The sequence below is a fragment of the Thermobia domestica genome, chromosome 17 (genome assembly GCF_964235325.1).
Source record: "Thermobia domestica chromosome 17, izTheDome1.hap1.1, whole genome shotgun sequence".
In the NCBI taxonomy this organism is placed as follows: domain Eukaryota; kingdom Metazoa; phylum Arthropoda; class Insecta; order Zygentoma; family Lepismatidae; genus Thermobia; species Thermobia domestica.
In genome coordinates, this window is record NC_137470.1 from 179790563 (window position 1) to 179807038 (window position 16476).

At 34.1% G+C, this 16476-nt stretch overlaps 1 protein-coding gene across 1 annotated transcript in view; it reads right to left on the reverse strand.

Moving 5' to 3' along the window:
* The window catches only part of LOC145674254 (uncharacterized), a 65645-nt gene that overhangs the window by 11264 nt on the left and 37905 nt on the right, over window positions 1–16476 (reverse strand). Inside the window, exons 3-4 of the mRNA XM_081744089.1 lie at window positions 14787–14834; window positions 6179–6284 (exon numbers count right to left, since the gene is read on the reverse strand). Coding sequence (XP_081600215.1) covers window positions 6179–6284; window positions 14787–14834 — 154 coding nt within the window. The remainder of the gene's footprint in view (window positions 1–6178; window positions 6285–14786; window positions 14835–16476) is intronic.

Below are 16476 nucleotides of genomic sequence, written 5' to 3' on the forward strand. Positions count from 1 at the left end.
TGCCCTGGACACTTTAGCCGTATAAGACTATGTTAAGAAATTTCAGTTTTCTTGATTAATTTATCGTCCAAATAAATCCAAAACTAATCTGGGAGTTTTGTTTCTATTCACCCCCATGTTTCTATTCACCCCATTTGACGGTACTGATCTTGGAGTCACTCTGCAGTCAAACCTATCATTCGATATTCATGTCAACAGAATAATTGGTGAGGCCTTTAGGAATCTTGGCTTTGTGGTGAGATTGGGAGGTGATTTTTCTAATACTAATGCTCTCAAAACATTATACACTGCCTATGTACGGTCTAAGGTGGAATATGCAGCGATACTATTAGAGTAAGAAATATATAAATAAAATCGAAAACATTCAAAATAAATGTGTGCGCTTTTTGACATAAAGAAACAGGTATATATCCAAAATTTGAGAATTACGAAGGTCTTCAAAACAAATATTCATTACAATCTCTTGAAAGCAGAAGAAGTCATTTCATATTATCTTTCTTATATAAAATAATTCATGGTGCAATAGATTCAGAATATTTGTTATCAGAAATCAAAATTCGCGCCAGATATAGATATTTTTAGTTGCAAACAAAATTTTCATTTTACATAAATTTGTTGTATTCTGTATATCGTGCTATTTGTATTTTAACGTATATTTTGCTTTCATATTATTATTTTATTATATGTGTATTCTAGTGTGTATTACGATAGAATTGAGGTCATATTAGTATGTTATTATATGTGTATTTTAAAGTGTATTAAATACACTTTACAATAAGGAAAAACTGTAATTAGGCATTTGCCTGTTGTTTTTCCGAAATAAATAAATAAATAAATAAATAAATAAATAAATAAATAAATAAATAAACACTATTGTTAATACGGGATTTTGCGAAATCTTAATTTTAAGAAAGAGAATAATTTCCGTGTCACTTTATAAGATCCTGGAAACTGTTTATAAAGTAAAAAATTATTTTCTTTTTCTTTTTACTAACAATGTCCATGAATCTGAGGCTGTGATAAGGTTCGACATTAACATAAGGAGAAGCAACCGGGTCTTTTCAGATAAAATATTTTCGAGTAATGCCAAATTTAACAATTGTTTCACCTTAAAATCCGTCAAAACACAAAATAGTAACTCAAAATTTGATTTTAAGTAATTTTCACTAAACTATATTCAAATTTTAGCTATTTCATGTAAAATTTCGGTTGGGCAACCTAAAATTTGGGCATAATTCCTACCCAAATTACGGCAATCATGTTGCATATACATTTTTATACATCCAAATTTTGCCTTCTTTCATGGTTTGTGTGTAGAAGTTAAACAATGAATTCCTTATTTTGGCAATGAATATTTAGTGCCAATAATGTTCCATCTTTCTCAATTTTAACATGCAGTAGGTCACAAAATTTTTATTCTTTGTGTTTTAGACATCAAAATACTACAGTGAAATCTCCGAATAGTGAATACCAATGGAACATGATTATTTGTTGGTAAATGAGAGGTGTCTGTTCATAGAAATTACATATACAGGGTGTTTTAAAACAACGTCGACAACGTTTGGGAGGTGATCTCTAACACCAACATAAGACAAAAAGTATAGACCAACCTGGGTGCACAAATGCTTCCTTTTGGAGTTATAGACTGCCGAAAACATGGAAAAATGAACTTTAAAGGTCCATACCTTCAAAACTATGCGACCTTCCGTAGTCAGGTCAACACTTCACTTAGGAATTAGTATGTGCCCTATCCAAATATCTAAGTTTCAGAATCCATCAGTACTTCCGCAACAATTTTTACAAAGGTAGTTAGTGAGTATTTCAAATTATGTGGCTGTAGACAAACTCCCTCTATAAAAATTGTTGCGTGACTAGCTTAAGATTCTGAAACATGTATTTTTGGATAGCGCACATATTAGTTCCTAAGTGAAGTCTTGACCCAACTACGGTAGGTCCCATAGTTTTGGAGCTATGGACCTTTAAAGTTCATTCTTTTATGTTTTCGGCTGTCTATAACTCCAAAAGGAAGCATTTGTGCATCCAGGTTGGCCTAATACTTTTTGTCTTATCTTGGTGTCATGAATCACCTCATAAACCTTGACGATATTGTTTTGAAGCACTCTGTATATAGATTTGTCACAACTCATGTTGTAATTTATGCAATATACAGTACATGCGTTAATTATAAAGGTAAATGTAAAGTAATATCAAAATGCTGTAGTGATTGTTCGACTTACTGAAGGAATGAGTGGGTATCCACCTATGTAGAGAAACAACTGTGTGCTGGGGGTTGTGTTTACACAAGTTCTAAAATATATATGTACTTCATGAATGGTAATTTTCTATTCCACTTCATTTTACTCCCGTAAAACTTTCTTAATGCGCATACTGACTATACAAGAAGTAAAAGTAACGCAATAAGAACATGCATCATTATTACTAAATACTGACAATTTATTGTGAACAGTAATAAGAATAATTTGAAATTCAGTTTGCCACTGTTTCGAGTAATGGTTCAGAAGGTCATTGACTTAAGCGAGGTCATTTCGTGGGGAAAATGTTTTCTGTCTACTGTACTGCACCATAGATTTATTTTCAGATTATGACAAGCATTTTCTGTGGTAAATACGTATTAGCTTGAGAATACTTCTTCTTCGGTATAAAGATGTTACTTACACGTTGGGAGAAAACAAGACCGATCGGGACCGTACCTGGAAAAATGAAATGAAATCTTTGAGTTTTACATCCCACGGTTATGCCGGTTAGGCTAAAGGAGACGGTGATGATGAATAATGAATGAAATGGTGGAATGAATAAAGTGGGAGGAAACGGGAGAACCCCGAGAAAACCCGCGCACACGGTGTTTGTCCACCACAAAGTTCACTTGGCGGGGGCTGGCATTGAACCCGGGACCCCAAGCACCAGAGGTGAACGCTCTACCACAGAGCCACCGCGGCACCTTAGGGACCGTAGCTGGGAGTATCTACAAGAGGTAAGGTTATGTTCCGTAATAATACATATACTTTTACTAACGTAAAAGAAAATAAATAAAAAAAGTGCAAGCTTCACTGTAACTTACTATCGAAATTTCACTGCTTTTAATAGAGTGTTTTGTTTCACTAGGAATCACAACAGGGTTCCTACTGGTCAGAGAAGTCAGGAAAAAATCAGAGAAAATGATGCAGGTCAGGGAAGTTCAGGGGAAAAGACTGGAAATCAGGGAAAGTCACGGAGATTTTATAAAATATATATTTTTTAACATTAATTGTACATCAATTTCAGCTTAGCCAACCATTAAAATGGACACTGTTCAGTTTTTTATGGAAGGTAAGTGGAATGTACGTATGAGCATTTGATTACTATTTGTCTTTATATTCTCATATATAAATATTCACCGTTAGTTATTCCTTATTTATATGTCAACATCATCCGACACATGTCATCAAAGTCAGGGAATTACCTGCCAAATGTCAGAGAAAGTCAGGGAAATAGATTTTTCCAGATCAGTAGGAACTCTGCACAGATTTGGCCTCCTTTACGTTTAGGTGTACAATGTATCTGGATGAAGCTACAATTTTTGTTGTTGAACAATTATTTAAATTCTAGGTGTATTTTTACATTTACTATTCACAATTTCACCATTTACAATGCATAATATTCCAAAATTCGTTTCGCATAATAGTTTGAAGAGTAGTCCTGAGTGAAATGTATTGAATTTCGCTTTGAACTGTATTCGATTGGGATTACAACGACTCAATCATCAAATTCCATTTTGAATATTGTTTCTTTACTATTCAATTAGATAATATAAACTTTTAAAAGCTTAATTTCAAGAAAATTCTTTTGAAATTAATGAAATTTTAAAATGTGCAAGTGCTTGATCAAGACAGAATGGTCAGAATTTTGCATGTTCCTCTAAGTGTATTCATCGTGTGCAAAGAAAATAAGCAGTCATTTGTTTTAAACTAGTATTTCAGAAAAAACTGCTAGCAATATTGAAATGGGTCTCACGATTTGGAACAAAGGAAAATCCAAGCTTAAAATTCACTTTTAGTGCGAGTTCTTACATCTTCGGAATTACGTTGCACTTATTACTGCGAGCCTATTTAGAAGTCTACAAAGCTCTTAATTTACCTAGAATTCAAGTCGTCGAACTATACGTCTTTACTTTAGTCTTATCAAAGTCTAGTGAAGTATATGCAAGTGAGCTACAAATACTACCGTGTAAGAAATGTGGAAATACTGTGTTATGTTTTTCTTTCTTTTTCTCTTCTTGTGTGTGTGTGTGTGTGTGTGTCTTTATATGATCAGTCTCTTACAAATATCCTTTAGTGTGAATGTGCAAAATACAGTTCTATAAAACATGGTGAATACAATACAGTCCTCAAAACAGTTAAACTTTACCTTCAAACTGAACATTTGTAGTTTTGTCAGTTTTGAGTGTATATTGTTACACCAAATTATCTCCTTGGTGGAGAGATAATATACCATTTGCCTCTGTTAGCGGAATGATAATTTGTTTCCCGATCATATTTCTTCAGTAACAATTTCTATGTCAAACAAAGAACGAATCCGAACCCAGTATTTCATTTTTAATCAATTAGTCTCCCACAGGCCATCAACCTCAATGTCAGGACCAGGTATGTGGTCGAAACATACTAACTGACTACACATTTAATGACACCCTCTTGCTTCGATGCTGACGTCTTCATTAAAATTCAATCAATCAATCAATCAATTAACGACACTCTGCATGAACTGGACCAACAAGTGTGCTACCGGGTACACATTTTCCCCTAATAGCAAGAAAGTTTTCGGCCAGTTGGCGCGTGCATGGCTTTTGGCTCTCTACGCTTGCATTTGAAACGCATGCATTCATAAAATCTGCCTTTTGTTGTACTTGCAAGCGATGCTTTAAACCATTCGCAGAGCGTCATAGCTTCACTGGCCGTTCATTCACTATTGACTTGACGTAAAAGCGTCAAGCTTGAAAGAGACATTAAATACAAGGTTGCCCCCATGTAACTTCGTTACTAGAATCCAACTTGAGGCATGCTTGCACGTTTTCAAATCAAGTTGGATGCAAGCTTGGCTGACTTGCAATTCAAGCTTACAGCAAGCGGTTTGCAAGTTGTTTCTGCTACCAGAGTTATTACTAATTTTGAGGAACTATTAGATTAAGAAGCAATTCATTTCACGAAATAACTTTTCATTGTCCTATAAAGACAGTGATTTGCATTCTGTTGTTGTATTAAAATTATTACTGCTCTTCTCAGTAAAATACGAAATGTGGTGCTAATTATACATTGCAATGTGTTGTGCGCATCAGACAAGCCAAGAATAGATTTCACTCTAGCGCGGAACCCAACTGGAAATAATTGGCCCAATTGGCTTAAGGCCAGCCCTCTCTAAATGTATGTTGCTGAATCTATTGAACTAGTTGCGGATGTTGAAATGAATTTGGAATTGCATGTTCTCAGAAATATTCCCTTTATAACAAGTGATAAATTTCTAACTTAAATGTTGATTTAAATCAGTGACGTAGGAAAGGGGGGCCAGAGGGGCCGGCCCCTCCTCCCCAAAGAGGTCCGACAATGTACTTTGGTACTTTAGTGTTTCTAATTTTTATATATTTTTATGTTTATATATTTTTTTGTTTGTAATTTTTCTATATGTACACTCATGTCCAAAATTATTGTCGCATATCTATAACTGTCTTCTTGTAAGAATATAATTTGATAATGATTTTGTAGGGTACTTTTAATACTGATACTATGTGTATAACCGGGAAATGTATATTTGTGGTAAATTTCATAGGCAAAGAATTATAGATCCAAAAATTAGAATCAGTAAAACAAAATCTTGCTAAATGGAGAAGAAAGTTTTATTTTTGTTTTATTGTTCTCATTTACTGCTCTTTCGACATGAAATTTGCCACATACATGTCTTTGCCGATTATACACATACTAACATTATAAGAAATACCGGGCGAATTCGTTATCAAATGATATTTCTAGAACAACATATTTATAGACATGCGACAATAATTTTGGACATGAGTGTACCTATAACAGCACTTGATTCCCCCCCCCTCAAACACACATCCTGGCTACGCTACTGATTTCAATAGTAATAACCGATCAAATTAATCAAAAACAAAGTGTTGCTTGTACATTACCCTTGTGAATGGAGATTCTAATTCTCCTTTGTACATGGACTTGAGTCGAGGCAAGTACTTCTTCGCTAACCCAAGTAGCTCCTCCTCTTTTAAGGCTTTCGTTAACCTACAAAGGGAAAAATGTATCTTCATTACATTTTATTAAGAAATACAAATATTGCTGGTATATCTTAATGGAACTGATATAGGGATGAAAATAGAGCTTAAATACTACAATATTCAGTGCCATAAAGATGCACGTGATTTACCAATCTCGTATTGGTAATCTCAGTCTTTTCTCAGAAAAGAAATGCTTGACACAGAAAAATGTTTTATATCTGAGTTTAAATTCATTCAGTTTACATTTAGAAAATGTAGAGTGTTTCCTGTAGTGTAATCAATTCTTATATTCAAGGACATATTTCTGCGTTAATAACCTGCTGTAGATAGCTTTCCTCTTATGAACCTGGAGACGGTTCCTTTTGTATATAGAAGAATGAGACTGAACGTGAAGTTCACTGGATTCAATACTTATCCAGTAGAACTTAAAATGAGAATAGGGATTAGGAATTCGATTTATGGGCTTTCGGCATCTATGGCCATTTAGACCGTCATGTTTGAGGGATGACGTCCCTCGGCGAACACACTATACTCTGATCAATAATATACTCTGATCAAAGCAAACACTTATAATTTATAATCCGTGATACAGTTTCGTCAACATGTCAATCTTCATCCTCCCTTACCCTAAAGAGCAGAATCGTGGGACGTTAAACTGTCTGATAATATATCTGATGAAGGTGTTGGTATATTCTCGAAATTGCAGTACAAATTGTTAATTATTAGAGTTTACTTTGGTCAGATGTAAATATTTTTTAATTATTTGAGTTATACGTAGGATTCATACAAGTAAATCAGTCGAAATATCCAATTTATTTTATTCACAATCACGAAACTCTCTTTTATTCACTTCGTGACTCGAAGGAAATAAATGAAAATATGAACTACACACAAGATTCTCAACGGGTTGAAGAAGGTTAGGTATGTCTACATGCTGTAAGCATTATAAGTTAATTTAATCCTGGGATTATTTATGTTTTTAAAGAACTCTTTAAACATGGGACGACGCGGAAGGCCCGGGTTCCATTTCCGATGGAATGTTTTTCTAACATACTATCTCAAAACCGCTGACTCTTAGAGAAGCTGTAATCATGAATTCCGTTAAACGGTTGCAAACCATTATATATAATTTTTAATGTATTGACCAAATGTGAAAGTTCAAAAACAGAAAAAGGTTGGGACCTCACCAGCGAATTTTAATTACAACCAGAAAGTAAAAACTAAATGTGTGCATTTCCTCAGGAAACAATAATTAGCTGACATGAAATAAAACCTGTGTTGTTGCATTTTTTGCCTTGTGAATTTGTAGATTTCTACCTAAGTTGTAACAGATTAGAACATTTTAGTGAAAAAGGAACACTGAAAATTCTGAAAAATGCATGAATAATATTTATAATTCATGTGGTATGAAGGCGCAAAATACGTTAGCACAGTTATTAAATTCGTTAAGAGTGATAATAAATTTGTAGATTAAAATCACCATAATCGCTAAAATTTGATTCATTTCAGCAAATTTTCCGAAGCGTTTGAGCTAGCTTTATGGTCTCATGATGACTTCGAAACTTCAGATAACTAATCCTGGTGTTTTTTCATGGTTCAGTTGACTTTATTAAATGTGTTGTCTTTATTGTTGGTCTAATGAATAACGTGTGAACACAAGGTCTCAGGTTCGATTCTCGACAGGGTAGTATTAATCTCATCTTTAAACTATAGATTTCGTCTCATGTAGCGATGAATGGTTGGTTCATTTAGAGTTTATCATTCTTATCAGCAGCAAGACTATATGAGACGTGGACCTAAAGCTTAAAGTGAGATCCGAACCACATGAACTCCCACCGGTTATAGAACCCGGGTCTTCCGTGCCGTCGCATGGTAAGCATTTCTTTAGCAACATAAACATAAAGAAATAACACAATATTTATAACATGTAGACATACCGGAACTTCTTCAACCAGTTGACAATCTTAGGGATTTAGGAAATAGATTTCTGTTATTTCGGCATCTATGGCTATGTTAGTCCGTCACGTTTGAGGGATGACGTCTCTCGGCGAGCACACTATCCGGGGAAAGGGAAGGAAGAAAATGTTGGAGAAGAAAGGAAACGACCTGGGACCTATAAGTTAGGTACCACCCCGGTATTTGCCTGACGTGAATAAGGAAAACCCATGAAGACTTCATTCTGGATGGCTGGCCTGAAAAAAAAGAACTTTTACACTTTTTTGACCGAGTGTCCCCACCGGGAAATGAACTGTTGACAATCTTATACGTAATTTCTGTTTCCATTTTTTTTTTCCTTTCGAGTGACGATGCGAATGAAAGATAGTTTTGTGATTGTAAATAAAATGCATTGAATATTTCAACTGATTTACTTGTTTCATGGGCACTACGTATAACTTAAATAAATAAATATCTGACCAAAACAAACAGTAATAATAATTGGCAATCTGTGTTGCAACTTCGACAATATTCTAATGTCAGACACATTATCAGATATTGTGTCTGATGAAGGCATTTCAGTTTAAGATCATACGATTATGCCCTTCAGGCTAAGCGAGAATGAAGACATTGATATGTTGACGAAATTGCATTAAGGATTGTTAATCATAAGTGCTTTGTTCAGAATTTATTAATAAAATGTCTTCATTCGACGAAGACTTATAGAATGTCGAAACTGCAACACATTTTGTTAATAATAAGTTTTGTTTTTCGTCAGATTATTTGAAAATATGTCTGATGAACTCATTGATACATTGCCGAAGCTTCAACACAGACTGTTCATAATAACTGTTTGGATTTTTTTTTTTTTTTAATAGGACTTGTTTATATAGCCCCGAAGCTGGAACATAGATTGTAATTGATAAGATTCATTTTTATTTAAGCCAGAAAGTTTTCTTCCTCTATCTCCATCTATTTGTTAACTGTTCTTTGATCAGTAACTCTTTATTCCTAGAAGTTACTCCATTCAATGAATCGAGAGTAAATTTTTAGTGTTTTGCGACTCCTTTAGGAGATATTAATTAATTTGTCTCTAACCTAAAAAATAAAGGTAGTTTACTTCATGATGAAACTCAAAAATTCCGATTTTTGAAAACGTATTTAATGATTTTATTTAGAGTTCACAAATCAGTATCTCTTTCATACCCTTACATCAGAAATTTTATCTCAAAAGAAATCTAAAAAGTAATTATTTCTCGAAAATTCTCAGGCCATTGTTCAAATAGCATAAATAAATATTTCATTAACTATATTACAATATTGTGTGTCATTTTTCTTCGAAAACTCAAAGGGTAGTTTACTGGTGGAAAGTTTATCTGAAAAGTTTAGGCGAAAACTCTTCTAATAATTTTCTTATTAGTTGGTTAATTACTGTACCATATTATAATATTAAGGAATTTGAAGAAGATAAGAGTATATTGAAATAGGGATTTAAAAAAATAGTTGTAAAACAGCATTTGACGTTGTCTATTGTCTGTATACAGACTTAACGACAATAAAAATATTTTATTCTATTCTATTCAATAATAATAAAAATAATAAAGTTTATTAGTGGGATATAAAAGAGAACGTACAAAATCCTTTGTCCGCTCATCACGCTAATACGGCTGAACCAATTTCTTTCATTTTTGGGGGGTTATTAGGATTTGGACCCTAGATGGTTTTTATCATATCACTTTAATTTTTAATTACCAGTGTCTTGAGATAATTGACCATTCAAGTGTCCATAACGTACAAATCCTTTGTTATTAGTTCATCATAGGTAAAAATAAACGTATTTATATGCAACCCGCATGACCGTGTCACTCGGCGGGTTAACATAAATGACAGGCGATATACAGCGGAAAATAGCTTGAATCTTCTGTTTAAAATTTTTTAATTGATTTGCTTATTTTTACAGACACTTTTACAATATGCCAGCACCGGGATGACCGCAGCGAAGCGGGGCGGGTTAACATAAATGACAGGCGATATAATGTTAAGATTTACTGCAATCTTCTATGGTTTTTATCATATCACTTGAAAGCGAAAAAGTAAAAATTATCTAAGTAACAAAGTTTATTGCGTTCCGGGGTGACCGCAGCGAAGCGGGGTGAACGCTGCTAGTTAGTGGGATAAGATTTTATTTCAGACGATATGCATAAAAGCACTTCCAGTTGTTTTTCGTAAGTAATTCAACAAATTGACGTAAGTCTTTGTTCCAGGAAACATTGAAGTGGTTTATACAGGTGAAGCGATATTATCCTCTAATAATTTTTTACAAAATCGGATCATGCAACATTCTCCAAATGTGTAAACGTTTTATTAACAATCCTTGAATATGGCATGAGTTATTTGCCTTGGAAAAGGAAGCATCAATAGTTGCTTCTAACTTTAACTTGTTTTTGAGTAAATTTCTAAAATACTATTTTGTATATATTTGTAAACAAATAAATCAGCCCAATATAATTAATTCTAAGCCCTATATAACATGAAGTCTTAATGCCACATTCACGGAAACTCTCCATTGACTAATTCGTGCTTATTAATTATTTTGTTTTATTCATCGTTTAGACTTCAGAAACATGCTTCCATCTACAAAGACAAACGAAATATCATAAAATGCATGAACCATATTCTTCAATTTGTTATTTGGACAAACTTTGAAATTCATTGATTTCTTTTCAACATTATTCCTTTCTACAAAATACGTTGAAAATTGAAAAAGCGTGCTAGGGATGGCCAGAATATTTCGAATCCGGTTACTTGGTTCCAGATTCGGTGAGAATCGGATAGATGGTTCGAGAACCGTGGGTCAAGTAGCCGAATATCAGATACGCGGATCCATTATTACTCGGTACTCTAGTATTTTAGGATCTGATTTCGGTCATCCCTAAAGTGTGCACTCCTTTAGGCTCGTTCACATTCGAACACTTTTATATTGTCCTCCATATTGTCAAATTTCTGAGGATGTTTCTCTCAAGCATCGACAAAATTTAATGCCTGCAGTCTGTCCTTCAAAAGTCAGTGTTTTCTACTTAGAGATACAAAACTACAACTAAGAAGAGCACAGGTGTCTGTACTTATGGATACTACTCTCATCACAAAAGAAGGAACTGTGATTACACAGGTTGAGTTTTTTAAACTTGAGACTGCAAAATATCTTGAGAAATAAACATCAGACGAAAAATTGCAGAAAATAAATAATTATTATTTTGGAGGAAATTCAAGTATGACAAAATTAGTCCCCATCGCACCCTTTGGGAGTGAGATATGGCAGCTGGCAACTAAGAGAACTTAGGTAAGGCCCCACATTTCTAATTGTAGGTTGAGGCTCTACGGAAAAAATAACTAAATTTTATTTGAAACATGTTTTCGAATCTTGATAGGTGGCGGTGTGATCAGTGGAAGCTAGTTTCACTAGGGTATCTTCAATTGGGACAATCAACTGGGACAATTAACCGTACGGTGCACCTAATTGCACAGCCTCATTCGTCTGAATTGACGCGGAAAGCAGAGCAATCTTCCACACCACATATCACGAATGGAGAGAAAGAACATTTAAGACAAAGATTGGCAATGTTCATCACAAATTTATTGTAACGTGGAACTTGGTGGCTCCCGTCTGAAGAGACTTTAGTGAAACTAGTTTTCACTGATTACAATGCCTTCTATGATGAATCGAGAAGAAAATCGATTTCGAACAAAATTTACTTATTTTTCCCCATAGAATACAAATCTGTAATAAAAAATGGGATCTCTAAGTTTACAAACTTGCCTTCACCCCAACTTGCTAATTTTATTACAAGTCAGTTTCCTCTTCCAAAATAATTATTATTATTTCGAACATTCTTTCATTCGATATTTATTTCTCCAGATATTTTACAGTCTCAAGTTAAAACACTCATCTTGTATATGAAAGCATGTAGAATGTATTTTAGTGGACGTTACTTCAAGTACGTGATCTTACTTTACTAGGTCAAACGAGTTCCAGAATTACTTCTATTCTATAAATATGTTTCACCTTGGCTTAAATCATTTGTTTCAGAAACATCAAGGAAAGGTACTTTGTTGATTGAATTAACTGCTTTTTTTTTTCTTTTCTTAAATAACGATTAATACGGTTTCTTTATACACTATAAAAAGAGTGAAATCTTTCTGTTTTGGCGAACACCTGCTTCATTGAAAAGTGGTCAACTTAGACAGATGGTGACCTACAAAATAATTGTATTTTGAAACAAAAACAGTTATAAGCTCTGACGTAAATGATTATAAAGCCAGAACTAACTATTTCCTGCGTATTTATATGTATTTTATAAATAAGAATTTTAGGAATGATTAAAAAAAAAATGGATCAAAAAATTGCGATCTTGGCCAATAATTAGTTTTTGGATAGAGGGGGGGGGGCACAAAATTTTTGAACGGCCCCCAAATCGAATAAAATAATTAATTGTAAAAAAATCTACTTATCTATCCTTTAAATTTAAATTTTTCGGCGATACTCACCCACTAAATACCCGTTCTAAAGGAAATACAACACTCGCCGTTCAAACGCACAAATCTAATTTCTTTTTCAAATCTTTCACACTATTTGCCACCAAAGCTTGGAATGATGCCCCTGAAAGCATCAGAAACTCTGGTTCAGTGTTGACTTTTAAACGTCGGCTTATAGAATATCTTTCTAATAAAGGTCGTCAGTTAAAAAAAAAAAAAAAAAAAAGTTGTTACAAACGAAACTATTCCTTGCGTTACCATGCAATTGATCGTTTTTCTTTTTTTCTCTCTTTCTATTTCTTCTTATTTTCTTTTCTATTCCCTTCTGATACATGTGTATCAACGTATACCTTATACACAATCACTTAAGTATGTGCATCATTTTATCTATACTTAGTCAATCATAGAAATGTATTTTATATGTTATATATAATCAAAATTGATTTCTTTGTTTCTCCTTGTATAGTTTAACATGTCTTCAGCATTGTCGCTTGGTTATTTTAGTGTTTATTTTATATGTAATAAGTTTCATTTTCACTTTTCATGTTTTATTTTCTGTATTGTTCTGTATGTTTGTACTCTTTAACGTTGCCTAAGTGTGTATTTTTTTTTCTCGTTGTAAAAAAATAAACTATTATGAGATCCAATTATAAAAGAAAAATGTAAATGGTTGATTGGAAGAAAAGGTTATGTCGCCATTTTAAATAAGAAATAAATAAATAAATAAAATTTTCGTTTTTTTTTAAATTTTTTTAACGGAATAAGTACATCATACTGAATTAATTGGCTTTAGCTACAATATATGTAGTTATTCAGATATAAGGCATACAATAAAATTTTTGATTGAAATAATTTGAATCTTTTGATGCATTTTTGGATCAAGGACCTTGGGAATGATAATTAGCTACAACTCGCTTGGCCATTTCATTTGCTCTTATATACCCTTCACTTATGACGGTAGATAGAGATAAAATGATCAGTACCAAAAAATACCAACAACACCTTTACTATGTCACCGCTTTTAGTAGGGAAACAATAAACTTGGCTCTGTCGTGAGTTTCAAAACAACTACTAATTATGTTGCCAGAAAGCAGCGAAACAGATAAAGGATTGTCCTGTTATCATGCATTTTCTTTCTTTTTAACATTTTGGAACAACAATTCCTTCGATTTTTTTTTTTTTTTTTTTTTTTTTTTTGTCACTTTCTTGCAAGCCTCCAGCAGGAAAGAATTCTAAGACGTGATGAAAGCAAACAAAGGATATTCCTGAATAAGTGAAACTACATTTAACTCCCAAATATCTTGCAATGTAGAATATGAATAAGAAGCGATGTCCCTCTTTTCATACACTGAGGGACGAGATATGAAAGTAATTGACAGTACTACCGCCTACTGTATTTTTCGAAAAGTTAATTTCGGGGCCATGGTGGCTCAGTGCTAGAGCGTTCACCTCTGGTGCTTGCGATCCCAGTCCCCGCCAAGTGAACTTTATGGTGGACAAACACCGTGTGCGTGGGTTTCCTCGGGCTTCTCCCGTTTCCTCCCACTTTCTTCATTTCATCATTTCATTCATTTCTCATAATCACCGTCTTCTTTAGCCTAGCCGGCATAACCATGGGACGTAAAACTTAAAAAAATTCATTTCATTTTCATTTCATTTTCGGAAAGTTAATTGCAATGGACATGCTGGCGGGAGCTTATATAGTTCAGATTCCACGTTAATCAGTATATCCATGTCTCATATAGCCTCGCTGCTGATAAGTACGTTAAAATCAAAATCAACCCAACTCAACTCAATAGACATGTTTTTCCCTATCACCCTGTGTCTTTGTTGACCTCCCGAAACAAGTTATATTCTGGAAGGGTTTTTAAGAAATGAAGATTACGTAGACGTCAGACATACAGAGGTGGATTTAGCATTAATAACATAAGAATAGTGTTGTTTCAATAATGGCAAGTTTCAAGATAAACAGGTGGCCAACTTAGAGAGGTTTCACAGCATATAACTGTAATTAAGACAAATTTAGAAATTTTATACTTGCCTTGCCCGGTCTGTATCACTGCTAAGTTGGCTTGAAGTAGCCATATTTCTGCAAAAAGAACAAAGAAATATAAATATGAGGAAGAAATCAATATTTACATGTTCAAAATACGAAAATAACTCAATACAGTATATGATATAGAAAGAAAATTATAAAGTGTTACCTGATGAAATTAGGTTTATTTCTTCACACAATCACAATGCACGTTTAAGCACATGTTGTATCGTTTCAAGAGTCCCTCAAACCAAGCTGCAAAGAATGTCCGTGGTTATTGTAGTAGTCAGCTAGTAAGCTTTCTATGGACCTCTACATGTCCTGGAACCGGTGGCTAACAGGTCCGACGAGATGGAAGTCCAATGGGGTCAAATCCGGGCTGTATAACGAAGGCTCGAGTTGTTCCCAACTTATGAGATATACAGTGTGTTTCAAAACAACACCGACAATGTTTGGGAAGTGATTCCTGACACCAAGATAAGACAAAAAGTATAGATCAATCTGGGTGCACAAATGCCTCCTTTCGGAGTTATAGGCTGCCGAAAACATGGAAAAATGAACTTTAAAGGTCCATAGGTCCAAAACTATAGGACCGTCACTTAAGAACTAATATGTGCGCTATCCAAAAATACATATTTCAGAATCCTGCTATACTTCCCAACCATTTTTATAGATGTAGTTCGTAAGTACTTAAAATTATATGTCCGTAACCAAAGTCCCTCTATAAAAATTGCTGCGTGAGTACCTCAGAATTCTGAAACATAGATATTTGGATAGTTTCTAAGTGAAGTCTTGACCCGGTAGGTTGCATAGTATTGGAGCTAGGGAGCTTTAAAGTTCATTTTTTCATGTTTTCCGCAGCTTATAACTCCGTAAGGAAGCATTTGTGCACCCAGGTTGGTCTATACTTTTTGCCTTATCTTGGTGTCAGGAATCACCTTCCAAACGCTGTCGGTGTTGTTTCGAAACACCCTGTATATGTGAGCCACTGTATCATTGACACTGTGTGGACGAGTCGTTTTTATTCAACAGAAGAACTTGAGTTCTCAAGGCAATTTGACCTTTTCCTGCGAATGGTTTATAGTAACTTTCCTAGTCGGCAATACATGGTTGCAGCGACAGTGTGACCCAAGGGCAGAAATTCCACAAGCAGGATGCCTTGACTGTCCTTAAAAACAGTAACCATCACCTTCCGTTCTTACTGAATGACCTTACACTTCTTCCTTTTGGGTGATGAGGGATGTTTGCATTCTATACTGACGCGCATTCTTTCCGAACTGCTTAAAATGTTGTATTTGCATAAAATATTTGTCGTTTTCCTTCGCGTGTATGACATTAAGAGCAAAACCTTTTACTTTAGGCTACGAAAAGAGAGAAGAAAGTGACTGTGAAAAAATCGAATTCTAGATTTCGACGGATTAACACGTTTCATGGCCCATAGAAACCGAAAGAAAGATTTTTCGACATCTGTCCGTCTGTTGGTCCTAGTGTATATTCATCAAGAGGCAATACCATTCAGCGTATCGAGACCACATTTTAAACTTCAGATTTTCTTATGATTGTCTACTTTTTTTTAATTTTTTTTTCCGGACCCCAAAAATGAAAGTAGTTTACTGAGGTGTGAAAATCATAATCTCCGATTTTCTGGAAAACAAATTTGTTTATATTTCATAAATTATTTTTCTTTAACAACAAC